Below are 22,534 nucleotides of genomic sequence, written 5' to 3'. Positions count from 1 at the left end.
AGGGTGGAAAGTATTGTTAGAAGGCCCTACTTCCTTTCCATCAAGGCTCATGATGAGTGACAGAAGAAAAGCAACAAAACAATCACATTTCAAATGGAAAACTGGATCATCTGAGCTGTGGGGAGAAGGGCAGCTATCAAACAAAGGGGAAAGAGGAGGAATATGCGTTACACAGGAAGAAAAGATACCTTTTATGTATGAAAATCTGTGGTATGTGCATGGAAGCTGCAGTGGTGAAAATGGTACAGGCAGTCCTTGACTTACAATGTTTCACACTTAAAATGTTTATACATTGACACCCTGTTTCCACTTTCTGATGTCAGTTTCGACTTTACAACTCTTGATCTGAGGTGACACCACGCCAGTGAACAAGTTTGCTGCGTCGCCCATCTCCCTGGAGAACATCTGTCCAATCTTCCTTGGACACGTTCTTTAAGAAAGCAGACAAGACTCCAGAAAAACCTGCAGCCAAGACTCCTGAGAAGACTCCAGCCAAAAATCCTTCAAAAAGTCCAACCAAGAGCCCTTCAAAAACTCCAGCAAAGTCACCTCAAAGAAGTCCTTCCAATCAATATGATTGCTACTTACAATATAAATGCATTAATGTAGCTATCAGGACTTATAGTAGAGATACCTTTTATTAAACCAACAAGATTTTTGCAAAAAACATTTTTTTAATTGCAGGCTTTCAGGCACAAACACCCTTCATCAGGCATTGGAGAAAAGATTGTAAAAATTCTCCTGGGTAGAAATTAAAGGTATATTACTTATATAATTATATTACTTATGTAATAACTTACTAACGTGTCATGACCCAATGATTGTGTGTGCGCTTCGGCACTGCAGAATTATTTCCCGCTACATGGAGCTTTCTTTGCACGGTGCAATTCTCAGCTGCAGAGAGAAAAACCCCAGTGCAAAGGAGTTCCCGCCACCCGTATGTAAATTTGTTCCCCATTACTGGCTGTTTCTAAATTATTCCCATGTGGCAGCTAGTGATTGGCTTGCTAGCCGTATAAGAGGCTTGAGCAGTTTCCGCCCAAGTCGGAGATCTCCGGGGAGAACCTCATTTAGGGGGACTCCGCATCCATCTCGTGGAGAACTCTGGGCCACGTGGTAGAGCCTAGAAAACTCTGCGCATGTCTCGGAGCCGACCGATGGTTTGATCACCCATCAAGAGTCTCTCCCCGTCACCGGACGATCCTTGACGTACCCCTACCCTGCACGCTCATTGAGAGTCACAGCATGGACTCTCGTATCAGTTTAGAGAGCTCTCATCGTTCAAGTTTTTTTCTTCTTTTCTTCTATCTACAACTGTAACCAAGCAAGTTTCCTGCCTGCACGGCGACCATCTATGGTGTAAGTAAAATAATCTTTAATCAACCTCTACGCGTCAGTGCCTAATTCTAGTCCGCCGTGCCGACTTCCCTGGCCCACGTGCCCGGGCTGCTAGCCACAGCCCCTCAGCCCCGATATAACGTAGCTATAATACTCATCTATAATTACTGTTATATTACACAGTCTCAGCAGGGTCACATGATCTCCTGTGGGTGCCCCTCCCGCCCCATGCATCGCTTATGCTACCTACTAATTTCATTTTGTGACCCCTAGTTCTTGTATTGTGTGAGAGACCAAATAATAAATCCTTATTTACTTTTTCTTCACCATTTATTATTGTGTATATCTTTATCATGTCCTCCTGCACAAGTGTCTCTTTTCTAAACTGAATAGGCCTAGCCCAGGACTCAGCAACTTTTTAGGGCAGAGTGCCAAAAACACCTGAAACCTCAACTTGTTAGATGTTGGTGTGCCAGGGGCAGGGAGCAGGAGAGCTACAAAGGGCCCGATCCTTGTTGTGGAGCCCTCTTCTCCACCGTCCACCCTGAGGCATGTGTGCCAAGCAAAATGCCTTCATGTGCCATGCTCTGGCACCAGTGCCAGGGGTTGCTTACCCCTGGCCTACCCTCTTTAGTCTGTCATATGAAAGCCCCTCCATACCACTAATCCTCCTTGTTGCCCTTCTTTGGACCTTCTCTAGTACTCCAATATTCCTTTTGAGGTGTGAGGACCAGAACTGGGCACAGTATTCAAGGTATGGCTGCACCGTGGATTTATAAAGGGGCAAAATGATACTATCTGTTTTGGTTACTATTCCCTTCTTAATAATCCCTAACATTTTGTTTTGCCTTTTTGATGGCTGCTAAACATTGACCCGGTGTTTTTAGTGAATTGTCCACAATGACCCCAGATCTCTTTTCTGTGTAGTAACAGCTAATGTAGAGTCCATCATAGTGTAAGTATAGTTTGGGTTACTTTGCCCAGGTGCATCAATTTCTAATTATTTGCATTGAATTGCATCTGCCATTTCGTTGCTCATTTGTTCAATCATGCCAGCTTCTTTTGTAGTTCCTCACCATCCACCTTGGTGTTTACCACTTTGCTTAATTTGGTGTCATGAGCAAATTTCGCCACCACACTACTCACCCCCTTTTCCAGATCATTTATGAATATCTTAAACAGCACTGGTTCCAACAGAGACACCCCCCCCACCCCCCCCCCCCGCAGGAACCCCACTGTTTACTTCTTTCCATCCTGAAACCTGACCATTTACACTCACTCTTTGCTTTCTTTGAGCCAATTTCTAATCCACAAGTGGACATTCCCTGTAATCCTGTGATTTAAAGAGCCTCTGATGGGGGACCTTGTCAAAAGCTTTTTGGAAGTCCAAATATATTGTCAACTCGATTATCCCAATCCACTGCTTACTGACATCCTCAAAAAACTATAGTAAGTTGGTGAGGCATGATTTCCCTTTGAAAACGCCATGGTGATTTCTCCCCAGGAAGTCACGTTCATCCATGTGCTGAACAATTCTTTCTGTCATTATTTTTTCTACCAGTTTTCCAGGGACAGTAGTTAAGTTCACTGGCCTGTAGTTCCCTGTGTCCCCTCTGACACCTTTTATAAATATGGGATTCACGCTGGTAACCCTCCAGTCCTCTGGTACCAAGGTTGTTTTTAGTGGTAAATTGCACACAACAATTAGGAGTTCAGCAACTTCCGATCTGAGCTCCTTCAGGACCGCAAGGAGAATGCCATCAGGTCCTAGTGACTTGCTACTATTTAATTTATCAATATGCTCTATGACCTCATCTACTGAAACCTCAACTTGGGTCATCTCCATTAACTTGTATACTCAAATTCTTTCTTAGTTTGTCCTTTTACAGTTTTACATTTGCTTTGCCAGTGTTTATGCCCTTTCTTATCTTCCCCATGAGGATTTGACTTCCACTTTTTGAAAGAAGCCTTTTTTCTGCGTATTGCCTCTGCAACTATGCCAGAAAACCATACTGGCTTTCTTTTGCTTTGCTTTCCATTTCTTTGATTTGTAATATGAATTTGCTTTGTGCCTCCTATATGGTGTTCTTAAGCAGTTCCCATGCTGCCTGCAAGTTTTTCACTTCTTTAGGGGCCTCTTTTAACTTCCGGCTAAGTAGCTTCCTCATTTTGTTGTAGTCTCTTTTTAAAATTAAATGCCACTGTGGTAGGTTTTCTTGTCTCTCTTCTTACATGGCTGCCAAATCCAATTGCATTGTGGTCACTTTTGCCAAGCATCTCAGTAATACTTGCCTTTTGCACCAAATCCTGTGCACTACCTAGCACTAGCCCAAAAATTACCTTTTTCCTCTTTTAGGTTCCAGTACTAACTGTTCCAAGAAGCAGTCTTTTATAACATCAAGAAATTTGGTTTCTGCATCCTGGCCAGGTGTTAGACTGACCCAGTCTATTTGTCTAGTTGAAGCCCCCCATTATTACTGCATTTTCTGCTGTTGCAGCAGCTCAACTCCCTTAGCATTTCCAGCTCATTACTGCTGTCTTGGTCTGGGGGTCAGTAGTATACCCCTAGACATACTTTTTTTTCTATTTAAATCCAGGATTTCTATCCACAAAGATTCTATAGTCCCTCTCATATCGGGTGAAAAATCTAACCTATTTGATTTGATGCAGTCCTTGATGTAGAGTGCCACTTCCCTACCAGTATGACCTACTCTATGGTTCCTGTATAATCTGTATCCTGATATTACAGCATCCCATTGATTTTCCTCGTTCCATCATGTTTCAGAGATATCTGTTATGTCAATATCATTATTTACTGCTAAGCAGTCAAATTCCCCCACCTCTGATCTTAGACTTCTAGCATTAGTATACAATCACCTGTACTTTTTATTGTTGCCTGGCTGGTTACTTGTGTGTCGCCTTTTATTCCCTAAAGTTAACTTGTGCTTGTCTTCACCCTATTTCTTATCCCCACTTTTTATGGTGTTAACCCTGTAGCATGCGTCAGTCTGAATGCAGTTCTGCATCTGCCAGCTCTCCTCCCATGTTGAGTTTAAAAGCTGCTCTACCACCTCTTTAATGTTACTTGCCAGCAGTTTGGTACCATTTTGGCTCAGATGGAGACCATCCCTTCTGTACAGGCTCCCCCTGTTCTAAAAGGTCACCCAGTTCCCAATTAACCTAAACCCTTCTTCCCTGCACTGTTGTCTCAGTCATATATCGAGCCTCTGGAGCATTGCCTGTCTATCTGGTTCTGCATGTGGCACTGGAAGCATTTCAGAGAATGCTATCATAGTGGTCCTGGAGTTACACCACCTACCTAGCAGACTAAATTAAGCTTCCAGGACCTACCTGCTACCCTTACCTACATGGACCATGACCACTGGCTCTTCTCCAACCCTCCCTAGCAGTTTATCTACACATCTTGAGAGGTCTGTTACCTTTGCACCTGGCAGGTAAGTCACCATGCAATCCTCTTGGAGGTCACAAACCTGGTTATGTGCTTAATAACTGAATCCCCTACTACCAACTCCTGTCTCCTATCCTGTGGAGTTCCCTCCCTTGGAGGAATACCCGTGGTGCAAGAGGATGCTGTAACATCAGCTGGAAGGTGAGTCCCATCTAAGACAGTTTCTCTTCTTCCCAGCTTCATGCCCTCAATCCCTGATGCATTCATCTTCCTCAGCAGCATGGCACTTGCTACAGTGGAGGTGGGACTCCCCTGCAGGTGGGAAGGCTTGGCAGAGTGGACAGCTGCATGCAGCTGGGTCTAGCTTGGCAGGGGTTGTTGCAGCAAAGGTATGTCCCTGAAAGCTGCATTTATGAACCTCTCTGCCTCCTGTAGCTGCTCCAGTTATGCCACCCTAACCTGGAGAGAATGCACTTGCTCTCTCAGAGCCAGTCCTAGCACCAGGTGCGCACATATGGAACTTGCCCCCTGGCAAGTAATCATACACATTGCACCTGGTGCAATAAACTGGGTAGCCCCTGCCCTGCTGCTGGACTTCTACCTGCATACTTTTTAAAAGTGTTGCACTTAATTGCTTCAATATTTCTTTCCTTCCATGCGTGGGACAACGAGAAGGCTAATGATCAGCACGCAGTGATGCAGGGGAGGTGGAAGGGTAAGAAGTGGTACCTGCCTGGGAGGGTCAGGCAGATGAGGGAAGCCCAACAGATGCCCGGGATAGTTTGAGAGCTGCTGAAGGGGGACACTGGGAGTGTGCTGGAGTAAATGGAAAGAGCTGGTGTTATTATGACAAGGAAAGCAAGCAAGATAGGTAATCTTCAATGCTGACTCTAGGGTAGGCCTGGTGCACTCTTCTCCTTAGGTAGTTATCCCCAAATGTCTGCTATGTGCATGACACTCAGCTTTGTACGGACTCATCTCCTCTCCACTAATTTCTCCAGTTCCAATGGTTTTTCAGGCAACTTCTGAACAGCAAGTTTTAGGGCAGTGGTTCCCAACCTTTTTAGACTTGAGGCACCCCTCATTAGACTCAAGGCATCTATTAAAAAAAATGTATTCTAGTGCTTGCCTCCTTGCGGCGGGGGGGGGGATGGGCAGTGGAACAGCCAGGCAGGGACTGAGCCTGAGCCGGTGCTTTATTTCCTCACACCTCAGGGCACTCTTCAAAAGATCTTGCAGCACCTGTAAGGGCCCTAGCACCTTGGTTGAGAATCACTGGTTTAGGCTAGTGGTGCCCAACCTTTTCACTCTGTCCCAGATGCGCGGTGCCAGATTCTTCTGTGGCCTGGATCCAGCTGATGGGCCTGATCTGGCTGCGAGGCCCCATCCTTCATCCAGATGCCTGGGGGCAGGGAGAAGTGGCCCTAATTTGGACGCCTTGGGTGGAACAGCCCCAATCCTGACATGGAGCTGGGGTGGGGGGACCATCTTGGTCCTCCTACTGATGCTCAGGGTCGGGGTGGGATGAGGCAGGGCAGGGAAGGACAGCCTTGATCTGGACACACTGGATAGTGGAAGATGGACTGGCTCCCATCTGGACAAAGCAGCCCAGCTCCAATCTGGAGGTGGGGGGAGACAGGGAGTAGAAGGAGCAGTGTGGCCAGATCCAGATGTGGAAGGGGGGTTGGGGGATGAGGCCTGTTCCTGATCCCCCTTTGCTGCAACAACCCCTACCAAACTATACCCTGCTGCATGCAGCTGCCCCCTCTGCCAAGCTTTCCCACATGCAGGGGAGTCCGCTTGTCACAGATCTGGCCCGCGGGCCGGAGGGTCGGGTGCTCCCGGCTACATGGGGCCTGCTGGGTGGCAGTAAGAACCGGGGCGGGGCGGGGAGGGGCAAAGGCAAGCAGGGACAGGTGCCCCATCCCCGCCTCAGCCTCAACCGGCCCGAGGAGGCTCGCACCCAGCATCTCCTCACGAGCTCCCCATCCCTCCCCCCAGCCACGCGCGGTCCAGCTCCTCTCGCGAGATCTCGGGCCCCGAAGCACCCGGCAACTTTTCAAACGCGGCCAGCGGAGAAGGCAGGAGGCGGCGTCACCCCCCTCCCCGCGCCCCCCCGGCCCTGGGGCGGCCTGCGGGCTCCGCCCCTCCCCCAGCGAGGCGCGGCCGTTGCTGCAGCGCGGCGGGGCGGGGCGGGGCGGGAGCGGGAGGCGGGCGCGGCGGCGCGTTGCCCCGGCCCCGGCGCGGCGCCAGCCCCGGGCGCTGGTTGGCGGTTTAAAGCAGCCGGGCCGCGCGGGGCTCGCGAGCAGCAGCCGCAGCCACAGCCATGGAGGGCGAGCAGCCGGCGCCATCGCGGCACAAGGCGGCGGAGCAGCAGCACGATGAGGCGGCGGCGGGCGGCGACGCTCTGGGCCGGCCGCTGGCCCCGACCGCCAGCCAGAGCCGCTTCCAGGTGGACCTGGTGGCGGAGGGCGGCGGCGGGCGGGCGCCGGGCCGGGGCAGCGAGGACTCGGAGGCCAAGGGCCGGTTCCGGGTGAACTTCGTGGATCCGTCGGCCGAGAGCCCGGGGGAGCCCGAGGCGCCGGGCTACCCCAACGGCGGCGACACGGTGCGCAGCGAGGGCAGCCTGGTGTCGGGCGGCGCCGGCGGGGCCCCGCACTACTGCTACGACACGCACACCAACACCTACTACCTGCGCACCTTCGGCCACAACACCATGGACGCCGTACCCCGCATCGACCACTACCGCCACACGGCTGCCGAGCTGGGCGAGAAGCTCATCCGGCCCAGCCTGGCCGAGCTACACGACGAGCTGGACAAGGTGAGGCAGCCCCGGGGCCGGGGCGCTTGGCAGGCGCTTGCCTCCGCGTGGCGAGGCGGCGTGGGGCCGGCTGAGTGCATCCCTCATCCTGCCCTTCCCGGCTGCAAGGGACCAGCGGCGGCCTGTCCGGCCCCTCGTTTTCCTTGAGACAGAGAGATGCAGCCACTGCCGAGCCGGCAGAAGACTTGGCAGCTTCCCTGGGCATCATGTTCCTCGTCCTGCTGCTCTTGCGGCTTCATGCATCCCTAGCCCTCCCTTTCCAGGCTGGAAGAGACCTGCAGGGTCTTGTCCAGCCCGGTAGGCGCGCACTGCCTTTCCCCAAGGCAGAGAGATGCAGCCCCGGCTGAACTGGCAGATTTTGCAGGTTCCCTCTGCATCTTGTTCCTTTCCTGCTGCTCCTGCAGTTCCTGACCTGGGGAGGCAGGGGGGAGCTGTCATGGGGGCCGCAGACTCGGCTTCGTGCATCCCTCATCCTCCCTTTCCAGCTGGAAGGGACTTGCATGGTCTTGTCCAGCCTAGTAGGCACACACTGGCTTTTTCCCCAAGGCAGAGAGATGCAGCCGTTTCTGAACCGGCAGAAGATTTCACAGCTTCCCTCAGCATCTTGCTGCTTGTCCTACTGCTCTCACAGTTACCCAGTCTTGACAGGCACTTGGATCCACATGGGGAGGCAGGAGGGAGCTGTGATGGGGCTGGGTGCACAGACCGCAGCATTGTGCATCCCTCATCCTCCCCTTCCAGGCTGGAAGGGACCCACAGGGTCTTGTTCAGCCCCTTGCTTTCCCCAAGGCAGACAGATGCAGCTGCTACTGAACCGGCAGAAGATTTTGCAGGTTCCCTTGGCATCTTGTTCCTTGTTCTGCTGCTCTCACAGTTACCAAGGGGTTTTTTTTTTTTCTTTTCCCCCCTGAGATCGGATCTCAATACGCTTGTCTGTAGCTCAGTGCTGCTGCAGAGGGCAACATCCCTGAAATGAGTGGAGTTGCTGAGAGGGAATTGGGCTCAAATTTTGCATTGTATTATTAGCATTATATACACACGCAGGTGACTGGTGGTGGGGAGGTGCTCAGGAAGCGGGAAGGCTTGAGCAGGCAACTTCCTCTGGCCTGTCAGCCCTCCTCGCAAGGGTTCCTGCACCCCCCCTCCTGCCAGTGCTGCCCTACTGAGCTCTGGACTGCTCCTGGGAGGAGGGAGAAGGCTGCCTTGCTGTGGTCCATCTGTCCCTTGCTTGCCTCATTCCCATTCATCATTAAGCCCTTGGAGCTGTGTCGCTGCCAGCTTCCTCTGCTTTAGAGCAGCCGGCATGTTGGTGGCAAATGACGTTAAAAGGGTCATGCAGCATGCAGCTCTGCTTAACAGATGCTCTAATTCACATAGGAATTAAATTTGTTCTGGCTGTGATAGAGGTCAGAGCCAGTATACATTTATGGGGTCCCCCCGGTGCCTTTTTCTGGGCAAATGGATGCTTGGTGTATGGATCTGGTCTAGATGTTTCTTGGCTTTGGAAGCTAAGACTACTTTTGCTCTGGATCACAACTGCAACGTTAGCATTATGTATTGTTAAAATGCCTTGGATGGAGGGTAGTGGGGGAAGGAAGTCTTAGGTTTCTTAATCTCTTTTTCCATTCTTCAAGTGCCCTGTATTAGCAGCCGTCTTTCTAATAGTGAATTACTCGAGACGAAATAATGCTTTCCTTTGTACTGGTAATTGATTCATACCACATAGCTATAGCTATCTCTATTCTCTTTATCTATATATTTCTAATTGAATTCTTACCTGACTTCCTTTTAAGGCAGGGTTCTCCATTGCCTTAAGTTTAATGCCTCTTTGAGTTGTGATGCTAGTTCATTTAACCTGTATTGCTGATCAGTTTCTGAATTCTGCAGGTTTGTGCCCTTCACTGCAGACCTTTGCAGGAGTTGAGAACAACACGCAGGCAAGATTGTATGAGGCATAGGTCTGGTGGAAACTATTGCTGAAGTTTGAAAAATGTCAAGGCAAGAGAAGGCATGATATCCAGTAGTTCCTAGGAATGAAATCTTGATACACTTCCCTCACTCCTCCTCTCCTGTCTGCTGGCCCCCCCCCCCCCCCCCCAATTTCTCTACTTTTGGAATCCAGGTAAATTTTGCTATTGCCTTTAGGAGGCTGTGCTTTGGGGGGAAGGTGTCAAGATCTCAGCTTGACATGTTTCCTACCCATAGTGCTAAATGTTGGGTAGTTTATAACAGGTTTGAATGCGATTCCTGTTTTAACAAATGTAATGTTAAAACCTACAATTAAAGTCCATTTATATGGAAATACTTTGTGCTCCTTTGAAATGCTGTAGGTGTAATACATCAACTACATAAAAAATCCTTAAACTGTTTTTCATAATTGGTCTGTTTTAGTTTCTCCTGTCTTTCCTTACTACGTACATCATTCTTATAAGCTGATTATCTAGAAACAGTGAGACATTGATAATTTTCTTCTTTTTTGTGGCTTTCCATACATACTGAAATATAATGTGTGTGTTATTTTTTATTATATAACACACACGTGTGTGTGTGTGTGTGCGTGTGTGTGAGAAAATTAGCAACATCTCACTGTTTCTAAATAATCGGGTATATTCTTCTTTTTTGCAAGCTAAGGTAAATGACACCTTGGAGATACGGAACTGACAGCAGCACTCGGAACTGGGCTTTACAGATAGGATCGCTCTCTCTTTTTTTAAAAAGAGTATAGTGATTGAAGAAACTGCTTTGTTCTCAGTCAACCACCCCATGACCTTTTGGTATTCTGAAACTACATCAGTTTTAAACAGCCACAACATCTTAAACACTTCAACAGGAAACCTAAGTCAAATTCTGTTTTGAGTTGTCACCCTGACTGGGTGGTGGGTAAGAAGGGGAGGGGATGTAGGAGCAGTGTGTGGAGGTAGACAGTATTTTTATAGTTAGACTGTTCTAACTAGGCCAAAACTAAAGCACGTAACCCAAACTTGTTAACTTCATCAGTTGTCATGTAGTATTTGTTGTGGATGTGTCTGTTGCAGGGAAGCTTGGTCTAGAAATAAGTTGTGTGTTTTAAAACTGAATGGGAGTCTGTGGTGGTCTGATAATTTTAACTTTAATAAAAGTGTGGTGCTCATAGATGTATGCAAATGCTTAAATTTAAATTCTTTTCACTGAATCACTTAGCCCCTAGTGTAGTATGTGTTGTCTTTAGAGTGCTTAATAGATGCTAACAGGTGCATCGTCCTGATGATGTTAGATGGGTAAGCATTAGCCTCCATTTTAGAGATATGGAAAGGGAGGCATATTTGAAGTCTGTGGCAGGTAATTCGTGTGAGAACCAATATTGGAAGTAAAGTGTTGTAAATAATTGTACAACTATGGCACAAAGTGCCTGTGGGGTTTTTTAAATCTTTCTCCATAATATGAATACTATAACTACATCCTACAACTACATGGCTGCCCTCAGGCCACATAATACGTGCCTTTAAACCAGTGAGATGTCATGCTTAAGAGGAAATGGCACAAAGGATTTTGTATATATTGCACGTAAATACCTCTGCTTTAAGGAAGGGTGGGAGACCCCCAGCAATGTTGGGTGTTCTTGTTTTACTCAAAACTCAGGCCTCTAAATGGTGGTTGGATTATCTGTGCATCTTTCTGCATGCAGTCAGTGAAGGCTCCTCTGTAGGCTTCAATACAAAAAGTTTCAGTAATAACACTTCAGCCAAAGGTGTGGCTCAAAATAACTATAACATACACAAATGCATATGGCAAAATTTAGTGGCACACCTGGTGTCAATTGTCATAGTGTCACTGAGGTCAGTTTGTTAGCTGAAGGTCTACCCCAGGGGGCACAAACATCTGAAGTGCTGCAGGAACTGTATTCATTCCTATCTTGGGCAAAATGTTTTGACTCATCTTAAACATGTCCCTTATATAATATCAACATAAACTTAAAAATCCAGAAGCTTGTAATACCACATGCTTCTCTTCATATTGTACTTTTAACCATGAGAATGACTGACTGGGGTCCAAATAGTAAAGATCGTGTCCAAAATAATCATCATAGGAAAAAAAAAAAAACAGGGAGGAAAAAGACATACATCTGTCTTTGCTTAACTTTTAGCTGGGACCCACACAAGCATTACTGTAAAAATAAAAATCACCTATGTAGTTTAGTTTTTCTTTTTCAATTTAAGGTACTTTTATGTCTAGGTTTCAGTACTTTTTGTTTGGTTTATTTCGTGGGTTCTCCTACGCAGTACTCTGGTAGTGGGGGAAGCTGTATACAAATATGTAAAATATCCTGTTTCTGGTTTCATAACTTTAATGTAACTGGGAGGAAGGTTGTATCTGACAATAATGCTGAGGCTTATAAAACTTACTGTTGTTGGGAATAGATGGTACTTAAATTGATTAGATTAACACTCTTAGTCTGTGGAAATAGGTTCCATGTAACGCAGACTGGGTTTGAATTTGGAAACCGATTACTAGTTGTCAGCATCACTCCCAGAGGTTAAATTTATGGATGAGCTGCCTTCAACTACAATCATTCTGACATTTAAATTGACCTGCAGTGTGCTACATGTTGAATTTGTCAGATGTCTTTTCTTTAGTTAACTTCTGTTTAGCGGGAGGTAACTGAACTTAGCTGTCACACCTGTGAGTGGATTGCTCTATTCTGTGCTGATCTGATTAGCATGAATTTTTTTAGAACACACTTTTTGGTAGTGTTACTTTAAGGTGCAAGAGAGATTATTTAGTGTTATGCTAGTTGTAATCTTATTGGTAAAATAGTGTTTAGTCTAAATGCTGATCTCTTGAAAAAGGTTCAACATTTGAAGGAAGGCTGAAAAAGGATGAGGGTACTGCAGAGAATTTGCATGTGGTATGGAACCTGTTGATACAGGCTTAAAAAAATCACAGTGGGGAAAACTACTTAATCATTTTTGTTACGTCTTTTTACTGAGGGAGCAGAAGGAAGAGAGAATTGTACAAAGTTATATTGGTGTTCTTGTTACTTGCAGGAAATTGTATGGCATACTCTCACTGAATATGCACGCAAATATTTTGCTTAGGTGCATGACCAGTATCTTACTTCATACCTCACCAATACCATTTTATTTGCAAGTTAATGTCTGCTTCTTGCAGGACTCAGCAAATATCTCTAGAGACACAGCATTTCACCCCACACCCATAATTTGGGAGGTTAGGGACAGCTCCATGTACCTTACTTTTTAACTGTAAAGAGGAAATTAACCTTGAATATTACATCATTGTTCAATTATGTCTTTAACCAAGATGCTGTAGTCAGCAAGAAGGTTTATATCCCTAACTTCACAGCTACAATAGCACTGTAATCCCACTTCATCAGACAGCATAGTTCTAAACTGAAGAATTAATTGTGCTATATACAATGCTCCTATTCCAGAACTTTAATGTACAGCTCTTTCAGGAGTGCTCGAAATGAAGACAGTATTTATTGTCTTAGGTTTGTTCAGAAACGATTTCTCTTGGGATAACATCTTATTTAAACCTTTTAAATTTTAGAAGAAAGAATTGGGTTTTTTAACAAGTGTGAAATTGAATGCCTCTTTTAGTGTTCAGATATGAACTCTAATGCCCCTTTGCTTGACTCCTTTAGGGCATTGGTAACTGGTTAGTATGTGAAGCAAGCCCTCTACTGGTAGCTGTGCTCTCATTTTTATCCATGTTGCTTTCAGAAGATTCCATTCAGTTTCTTTGAGGTAGGAGGCAACAGAAACAGGAGTGGTCAGAGTAACAAAAATATACCAAAATGAAGTTGTAGGATACAACAAGTTGCAAGAATTGCCTCTGTTCAGAAGGGAGGTGGGTAGGTAACTGGAAATCTGACAGGGTGGATTGAGTTGGGGGGGTTTTTTTGGATTTAAAAAAAAATATATATATATATTTTTTAAAGCAAATAATATGACTTGCTGACTAATTGTGATTAGTGTTGATTTATACTTAACCTTGGTACATATAAGCCTTGCATTATTTCATTTTTAAATGTGCATGGGCAAAGCATGCACTTCTTAGGCAATCGTATAACTTTAACATTTGCTCAGATTCTTAATTTTTACCTCTTAGAAAATGGTGAACATTTGAGTCTAGTTAAGTTTACATTTCCACCCCCCCCCTCCCCCCCAATTGGTATTGGGCATCATTTGAATGGGAATGTAAATTTAGTTAAAATGCACAAAAAACATATTAAGAACTTTTTTCCCCTATTGGGAACTTAGCACCTAAAGGGACCTCCTGGGACATTGAGTTCAGCCTGTGCTACATTAGGTGATCATATCATAGTTAATAAAACCCTTTCTCACATCTGAAGTTTTTGTCTGCACTACTCCCATTGGAAAACTGTTCATGAATCTTGGTTCTCTGACTGCTGGAAATCAGATGGCTTGTAACCTAAACTTATTCAGGGACAGTCAATAGCCACTTGTAATTTGGCCAGCCTTGTGTGTTAGCTTAAGTAGCTCTCCTTCTTCCCCGGCATTTACCCCAGATATGCACTTAGAGCAATCCTGTCCCCTTTCTTTCAGCTTTCATCCTGTTTATGTCATAAGGTCTTTTGCCTCCTGTAAGATGGGTCTCCATTTCCTGATCACTTGGGTATTCCCTTATTTTTTTTTTCTTCTTCTTTTCCATTTTGAACTTTACTTGAACATTGACTGGAACTGTATTTCAGTTGAGGGGTCTCACTAGTGCCATAAATAATTACTACTCCCTTATTTTTATTGGAAATGACTAGCCTGATGTATCCTAGGATCATATTTGTGTCTCTCTACAGTTACATTATGTTGGCTCTGTTCTACACTAAGCTTATCTTTCCTTCGTTTCTAACTCTTGACATACAGCAGGAGCTTTTAGCTTACAGTAGGAGTCCTAGCCTGATTCTGTTAAATTTTATCATATGTTTGTTATGATCGGAAGAACTGGATGACATTAAAAACTATGACATGTTGGTTGTCCTCTGTATTGACAGTGTCTGAATATTTTGTCAGAGATGAAACTTTGATAGCGGAAGCCCATTTCTTCCTGTTTCAAGACTGATCCTTGAGGAACTTCAGTAAGAACATCCACCCAGCCAAAAGTTTCCTTCAGCACAACTTGTTGTCTCCCTACTTCAACTTCTCGGCCTTATCCAGATGAGTGTGGCTGTGTGGTATGTGGTGCCGCAGACGCGTCACATACCGCACATTCAGTTGTTCTTTGGATTATTCAGGGGTAAAAAAAGTGGAGTGGCTCATGTGGTGGCAGTATATGCTGCCCAAAGCTAGAGCCTGGCTGGCTGGAGCCATACTCTGCTGCCGGCTAGGCTCTGTGTGGCAGGATCGCTGCTGCTGCAGCCCTGGGAGGCCCCCAGCACCCCAGGTAAGGAGGTAAGGCTGCTGGGGCCAGTCCAGTGCTAGCCCCAGCCTCCCCTACCCCACCCAGCGTAACCTGCCACACACCAGAACATGCATGGCACAGGCACTCCCTGGAGACAACTGGCAGTGGCACAAGGTGTAGTGCCACTAGTTGTCCCTGGGGAAACAAACGTCCATGTATGTCTGGATGAAGGCTTCCAGTTTGTTTTGATACCACATGGAAAGTTAAACTGATTAGATCTAAATCCATATTTTTGGCTTAAGTTCCATTTCCCCTCCCCCGACAAAGACAACTATTGAATTCATCAGGGCAGACTGTTCTAGCATGACCTGGGCTGTGTTTTATCCCACGGTCCTTTATCTTCTTGTCTTCAACTGTGCTTTCCTTCAGAACTTGTTCTGAAGTCTTGCGCTGAGGTTAGACTAGTGCATGTGTAAATGCACAGATGACTTTCACTCTCCTCTCCCCAGTTTTTTCTTATTTAAAAAACAAAAATGAATATTATGTTTATTATTCACGACAGATGTAGTACCACCCTCCTACTTCCTCTCCCTGCATAATCTTTTAAGCATCCTTGCTTCTGATCTGCAATTGCATATACTTGTTCTTTCACTGTTTGGGGATGAAAATTCTCCAGTTCTTCCAAGTTGAACGTATCAGGGTCTTCCGAGTTTTACTTGCATTTTCTGATGTTTGTGCACTCTACATGGTAAGAAGTTTGAGTTCCATCTAAAGAAAAATGAAAGTTAACAGCCGATCGAATAGGTAGTACACATTAACAAAGGGGTTACTTGGTCAAGTCCTCTGTCCAATACAGCTTAATACAGTATCTGAGAGAAGCAAGCAAAATCCTTCCATCTTAAAAATAAACTCTTTCTCCTAATAAAACTACTTGATCTGGGGGTTGGAGGAGTTCAGTCATCCCCACCTTTAAAGGCATTCTGTTTTAATCCAAGAAACCTAATATTCCAGATATCCATCTGCAAAACAGCTATGGTGAAAACATCTTGAAACAATCTTGTGGTATAGTTGTACCTTGATTTACAGAAACTTGTTATATATTCCTCTCATACCAGGCTGGTTATGTCATAGCCCTGCAAAATAGACATCTGTTTAGAGGTGGATCTTAGGAGCTTTGTTGGTATGGGTAATGGAAGAATATTGACAGGATATTAGGATCCTTATCAGGGTTTGGCTATGGCTGAAATGCTGTAAGACAAAATGCAGTACTTCTTTCAAGCTGTTTTGTTCAGCTTTGTTTGGCAAGTTCTGTAGCTTGACTCCACGTTTCTGAGATCCATAGACGAAGCAAGATCTGCCTTTGTTGAGTACTTGAAACCTGGGGTAAATTGCCTGATTCTTCTTTAATGGGTGATAAATTGCTTACCTAGGTGTCAGTGTTAACCTGCTACACATCAGATCACATAAGAAATCTGAAAGGAGATGTAATTGATATCTGTGTAAAGAGCTGTCTTACTTTGTATATTGGCACTACTTGCAAGTGGGCTTAGAGTATTCCTATTGGGTTTCTTCTTGCTTGGGAAGTCTAGTAGGAATTTAGAGCTCCCTCATTCTTGAGGCTGAGACAAGGCCGTCCTCATGCTTAGTGTGGCACTAAGACTCTCAGGAAGCCAACTTCAGTAGCCACAAATCTTCATGGGCTGAAGGGAACTTGAGCCCAGAGAATGTGCATGATCATATTTTGAATATCTGGGCAGTCTTCTATCAATGGTGTCTTTTGTCAGCAGAGCTAATTTTTGTGGGGAAAGCTTGGCAGAGTACTCTTTTCTAATGTATATTCTCATCGTCACTGAGTGAAGAGGTATTTTGGACAGCTTTGCAGTACTTTTAAGTACTGCATCTTGTATTAGGCTGCAGCAGGCAGAAATAGCTGTCTGAGTAGTTGCAGCTGAGTCTTAAGTTGGAAAAACAGCAGTTTTTGAGCCAAAGAGAGAAGTCTATTTGGACTACATTGCACTTCCTGCAAATCTTGTTATAATTTGGAGCATCTGAAAGACTCCTTCTAACTTGATGGAGTTAACACATTTCTAAAAGCACTCAAGTCCCATTGCTTTTCATAGAATCATAGAAAATAGGCCTGGAAGGGACCTCAGGAGGTCATCCAACCCCCTGCTCAAAGCAGGACCAGCCCCAAGACTGTCTAGCTGGGTCTTAAAAAACCTCCAAGGATGGAGAGTCCACAACCCCTCTGGGTAACCTGTTGTACTACTTTACTATCCTCCTGGTGAGTTTTTCCATAATAGATGACCCAAATTTCCTTTGCTGTAACTTGAGACCGTACCATTGCTCCTTGTTCTGTCATTTGCCACCACAGTCTAGCTCCATCTGGTTTGTAACTACCCTTCAGATAGTTGAAGGCTGCTATTAAATCCTCCCCTTAGTCTTCTCTTCTCCAGACAAAATAAATCCCAGTTACCTCAGCCTCTCTTCATAAGCCTCGTGTCCCAGCCCCTATTTTCAATGAAATGCAAAGGGGCCCTTCGGCGATCAAATCCATTTCCAGGCAGCCTAACTGAAGGAATCCTTCAATTCTGTTACTTTAAATCCTTGCCCACAATAGAAAAGGGAGAGTTCTGAAATACCAAGTGTGGCAGGGGTCTGCAACATTTTAGGCCAGGGTGTCAAATGCCCCAATATCGACTGACACCTTGACTTAGCATGCCAGGTGTAGGCAGCAGGGGAGCCCTGAGGGGCCTGATCCTTGCTGCTGGAAGTGGGTGCATGTGTGCTTCTGGGTGGATGGTAGGGGAGTGGCTGGGGTTGTGCTGCTTGGGTGCTTCACACCTGTGGGCAGATGATGGGGGCATGCAGTTGGACCTTGGTGCAGCTGTCTGCAGCTTCCCAGCTGCCTGCCACAGCTGACTCAGGCTCCAGGCAGCTGCAGCAGGCAGTGGGGGTAGGCTACAAACAACTTTACCAGGGTCTGAAGTCTCGGTACCAGCTCTGGCAGCAACAGCCACACACATGCCTCTGGGTGCACAGTGGAGGTGGGGCCAGGGCAATGTAGCCCTGGCTCCTTCCCTGCTACACACTCTGAGGCATGCCTGTAGCCACCACCACAGAGCCTGGCCTTGGTGCAGCTGTTGCAGCCTCCTGGCTGCCTGCAGCAGCCAGCCTGGGCTCTGGGCAGCTGTTTCCTGTCATGGAGCCCACGCTGCTTGCAGCAGGGCTTGCAGCCTCCCAGCTGCCTGCTGTGAGCAGCCCAGGTTCTGTGGCTGGCACCAGCTGCCCAGAGCCTGGGCCGGTTGTGGCGTGCTGAGCAAAATAGCCTTGTGTGCCATGCTCTGGTGCACATGCCAAGTGTTGTTAACCCCTGCCCTGTGGCAGGAGAGGTAAGGGTGCTACCTTGATATTGCCGCAAGAGGGAGGGAGGGAGCTGATAGATGCTTAGAAGATCCTAGGGAAAGGACCATGCTCTATGCTACAGAGGAAGGCTTAAAGCATCCAGTGTGCCAGTCGGACTGCGGGAGGGGGGGAATCCCTAAATCTGGTCATTGGTATAACCGAGTGGAAAAGCAAGACCACCTGGCCAGCAACCCAAAAGCCAAGGTTTCCAATATTAGCAGGAGCATCAGTCTACTAGCTTAACTGTGGCCAGTGTCCCAACAGGACTTGAGTTTTTTTTCCTAAAAATAATACCCTGTATGCTTACTGATTTCTGGCATGTCAGAGGCACCTTACATGGAGTGAAGACATTATTTGTGGGAGTGTTTGTGTTTTCTGTTTATAATAAACTAATTGTCTATGATTAGCCAATATGGAAAATGTCGAGATCAGAGAATGTTTTTATAGGATTGATTCTACAAAACTCAAACTAGTCCTTGTGCTTTTTTCTATCAGGCTTCCTTCCTCAGTATATGGTAGAATTTATTTCTCTTGATATTATGACCTTTCTTTGGAGTTTTGAGTAGAAAGCTTCATCTAGTGAGTAGTGGTTTGGAGGGGATGAGACAAAAGACAACAACTTATGATGTCCTACATGAGAACTTGCCTGACTTTTTTCCCAGGTGTAGAGAGTACCTGTAACATCACCTGAGCATTGTCTTCTCTTGTCTATATATGTGATCACTAGACTGCAGATTGGTTATTCCCTGTGTAATAGGAAAATATATTTAGCTAACTTGAGACATGTATTACAAACTTCTAGATGTCTAGACGCCTCCCCCGCCCTGCCTGAGCAGCACCTGCCTGTGCCCCCTCCCTCACTGTTGGGGGGGGGGGGAGGAAGGCATTGATCTGCCCCCCTCCCTTCCCTCCTCCCCTTCCACCACACCGGACTTACTAGCTAGAAACAGCTCTCCATGTTGCTGGCTGTGCTCATTGCTACCCGAGTGCTGTGCTGAGGCTGCGCGCAGTACAGGCATTTATTGGCCCCATTGGGCTGATATCTGATACAGCCAGTTTTCTTTATATCGGTATTGATCCGATGTTGGACCGATGTATTGTTGCATCTCTAATTTCAAATTAGTTTCCCCTGTCTGCCACCATGATAGAAAACTGAGAGATTGGTTACCCAGATTTGATGTAAAATTTTTAGCCTTTTATTATAACTTGCCATCAGAATTACTTAGAAGGTTTTGCATTTCAATTGACTTTTGGGTAATCTAACATGAATCCAAGCAACTCCACCATCCTACTGGTCACAACAAATGAGGCTGTTCTCCCCAGTGCATCCTGAAATACTTATGGTTGGGAAATATCTGTGTATGCTTGTAAATACTTTAAAAAAAATGCATCTCTTTTTTTTTTTTATATATCTAGAAGAGACCAGATGAATCTTGGTGTAAGCATCTTAAACTTTGACTAGGTGATCTTGACGGAACCCTACATGCTTCTGCTTTTGACGGGTGTAACAGCCTGGATTTTATTTTCTAGGAATAGTTTGGATTTCTTGCAGTATTCTTCATAGAGATGACAAACACAAGAATCTTGTGGCTTGCTGCTGCTTTGGGAGGAGGGAAGAAAAGAATGAGGATGAAGTCATATGTATGCAGTCAGACCATTCTCAACACCACTAAAGGCTTGTGTCTAGGAACCATCAGGAATTAAAAATGATGCCAGATCTACCTCTGATAGTGGAGGCAATGATGCACTAGCTAAAGTTTTGGCATGCTTAAAATAGTATTCTTATGCTTGCGGAGGAGAGGGAGCTATATATTTCTCTATCCTTATTTTTCACATTATCTGGTGCTCAAAAGCATTTCATAGTGCCTAACATAATTTTTAACCTCTGAAAAACTCATCTCTTCCTGCCTTAGACGGAGTGATTAGTGAGGTGAAATTTGTTGAGGTTGGGGGGGGGGGGGTGGGATGGGGAGGAATTAGTGGGTTTTGATCTGTTTTGGGTGAAATTTGGGAGTTGCTGACTGTCCTGGGCTCTTGTAATGATGTTTGTCACCTCAATAAGCAGAAGTTGGTACCATTTGGTTAGGTGTTTTAGTTTTGCTGGACAGACTTTGAATTCAGTGCTGACAATAAAGTATACTTCAGTAAGGAAGTTGGGCACTTGGACTTATTGCAGAGGGGTGTGAAAGGGAGTGTGTGTCCCATGTGCGTAGTACACCTGAGGAGTCCTGAGGTTTGCCAGTTTTGACTAACAAGTAAGCTTTGGGCATTCAAAGCATTTAGCCTGACTTCATGCCAACTTCAGGAATCTTGCTTGCATGCTTCAAGAGAGGTTTCTGGGTGCTCTCTCTTCCTCAGAGCAGAGGATAATACATGGTAGGACCAGAAATGTGCATGCTATGGAAAAGACAACACAATGATCAAAATGGTCCACTTTACAACCTTTTGTTGTGGTACTGCTTGGGTCTTGGTTTAATAATGCCTGCTAACGAAGAGTTCTGGGCCAACCAGAGAGAGGAGTGTCAAATGCTGTGGTGGTTAAACTGAAGTTGATGCTTTCTCAAGTTGCTTGGGTAGCTCAATGAGAAAATGATGTACCAAAAACAGATGGACCTGGATAGGGTGTGAGGGGAATGTGGAAGTACACTTAAGCACCTTGATCTCCCAGATACACTGTGTAAACATAATGAAAGTTTTTATGGTTGTGTAGGCATGCTCCGTTCCTGCTTTGAAGATAAAGTAATGCACCAGTAACTACAGCCTGAAGCAATAGTGCTGTCACTTAAATTTACTCATCTTGACTCAGTGCCCAGTGAAATTTGTCAAAATTAACTATTTCGTAGCTGATCAGGGCATGTCAGAATCCTATGACTAGCTGCACAGTTTTTAGGAGAGACCAATACAAGTATCTCTACCTGGAGCACTGAAGGCTTTATACACTAGAACCAGGGGTTGGCACCGTTCTGCATCTCCTCTCCCCTGCTGCCCCCCCCTCCCGTCCCCTAATTTGAGGCTGAAGCTTTGGGGCTGCAGCACTTAAGCTGCCTGTGATTAACCAGCCCTGTAGATATCTGGCTCCTCTGAAAAAAGGTAAGCATAGGCACAAGATAGTATCAGGGATTGTTGTGGAGTGGATGGACAGCAATGTGGATCTCTGCATACTGCCCAATTTCCCCCATGCTGTCTCAGCCCAGGTCAGACCTTCCTGAGCTGAATTGGATCCATGTAGGCTGCATCTGGCCTGGGGATCTGTAATTTGTTGCCCCTGCACTTGGAACACAAGCTTTGGGCTCTGGTACAGATATATTGGACTTTATCTTCCCTTCCCTTGCAATGCATGGAAAAGAATATCTGGGGACCCTCATTGTAATTCTGAGGTGCTGGGATCACGGCTAAGTACTCACTAGAAAACCACTGTCTCTAGTAGGTACTGTTCTGCTTACTAAGAAGGTATGTTCAGAAGGCAGCCTCTCATGATCATGCCCTTCCACTGTAGCTATAGCAGACTTTCCACACAGAACCAAGACTAGGCATACAAACAAAAGGCAGGATAGGGTGGCACCATAAAGACCATCTTGTGCAGAAAGGCATAAGTTTTTGTGAACTGGTTGGATGCTTTGTCAAAGATCTGGCTATCTTAGTGTGTTGCTGAATTGTATATCTTGAATTTTGTGTGTGTGTAAAATCTAATATATATTTTCCCCTAGCCTGGGGGAAAAATTGTCCTTTTTACTGGCTGTAATTCTTGGGGCTGGATCATGATGTAAACCAACATTTGCATGGACTTTTTGCTGGCTTTCAAAAATTTTAAGATTTCTCAGTGTGGGCAGTCCTTGCTATTTCCTCATTTTTAGAATTATTGGTTACTTTCTACTTAACCTTTTGTATATATGAGAACTATAACTTTGTCTTGTGTGGGAGAGAAACAGATGGCACACAATCTTTTGAAGGGGGAAAAAAAACTTTCTCCTCCTGGTTGGTAGTCCACACTAAAGAAAAAAAAAAAAAAGCTTGTCTTTTAAGACTTAAGTGGTGATGGTAATGAAAAAGCAGGTAGCATATCCTCAAGACTGCCACAAAAGACACTTTAGTTACTATCCATGCTAATGGAATATAAAGACTATCGTGTCATTTGAGCAAAGTTGTGTTTGTTAACAATGTAAACTGGTCTCTAACATGCTAGCCTGGGCAGTGGCAATCAATCA

The 22,534-nt window shown here is 45.6% G+C and overlaps 1 protein-coding gene across 1 annotated transcript in view; it reads left to right on the top strand.

Annotated features, from left to right (window-relative positions):
* The first annotated feature begins 6,963 nt into the window (after positions 1-6,963).
* SLC12A2 (solute carrier family 12 member 2) overlaps positions 6,964-22,534 on the top strand; it is a 100,281-nt gene continuing 84,710 nt past the window's right edge. Inside the window, exon 1 of the mRNA XM_006271507.4 lies at positions 6,964-7,568. Within this exon, the coding sequence (XP_006271569.2) occupies positions 7,074-7,568 (495 nt within the window). The 5' untranslated portion in view covers positions 6,964-7,073. The remainder of the gene's footprint in view (positions 7,569-22,534) is intronic.

The sequence above is a fragment of the Alligator mississippiensis genome, chromosome 3 (genome assembly GCF_030867095.1).
Source record: "Alligator mississippiensis isolate rAllMis1 chromosome 3, rAllMis1, whole genome shotgun sequence".
NCBI lineage: Eukaryota > Metazoa > Chordata > Crocodylia > Alligatoridae > Alligator > Alligator mississippiensis.
Note: the sequence above shows the minus strand (reverse complement) of the source record. Positions and strands in the feature narration are given on the sequence as shown.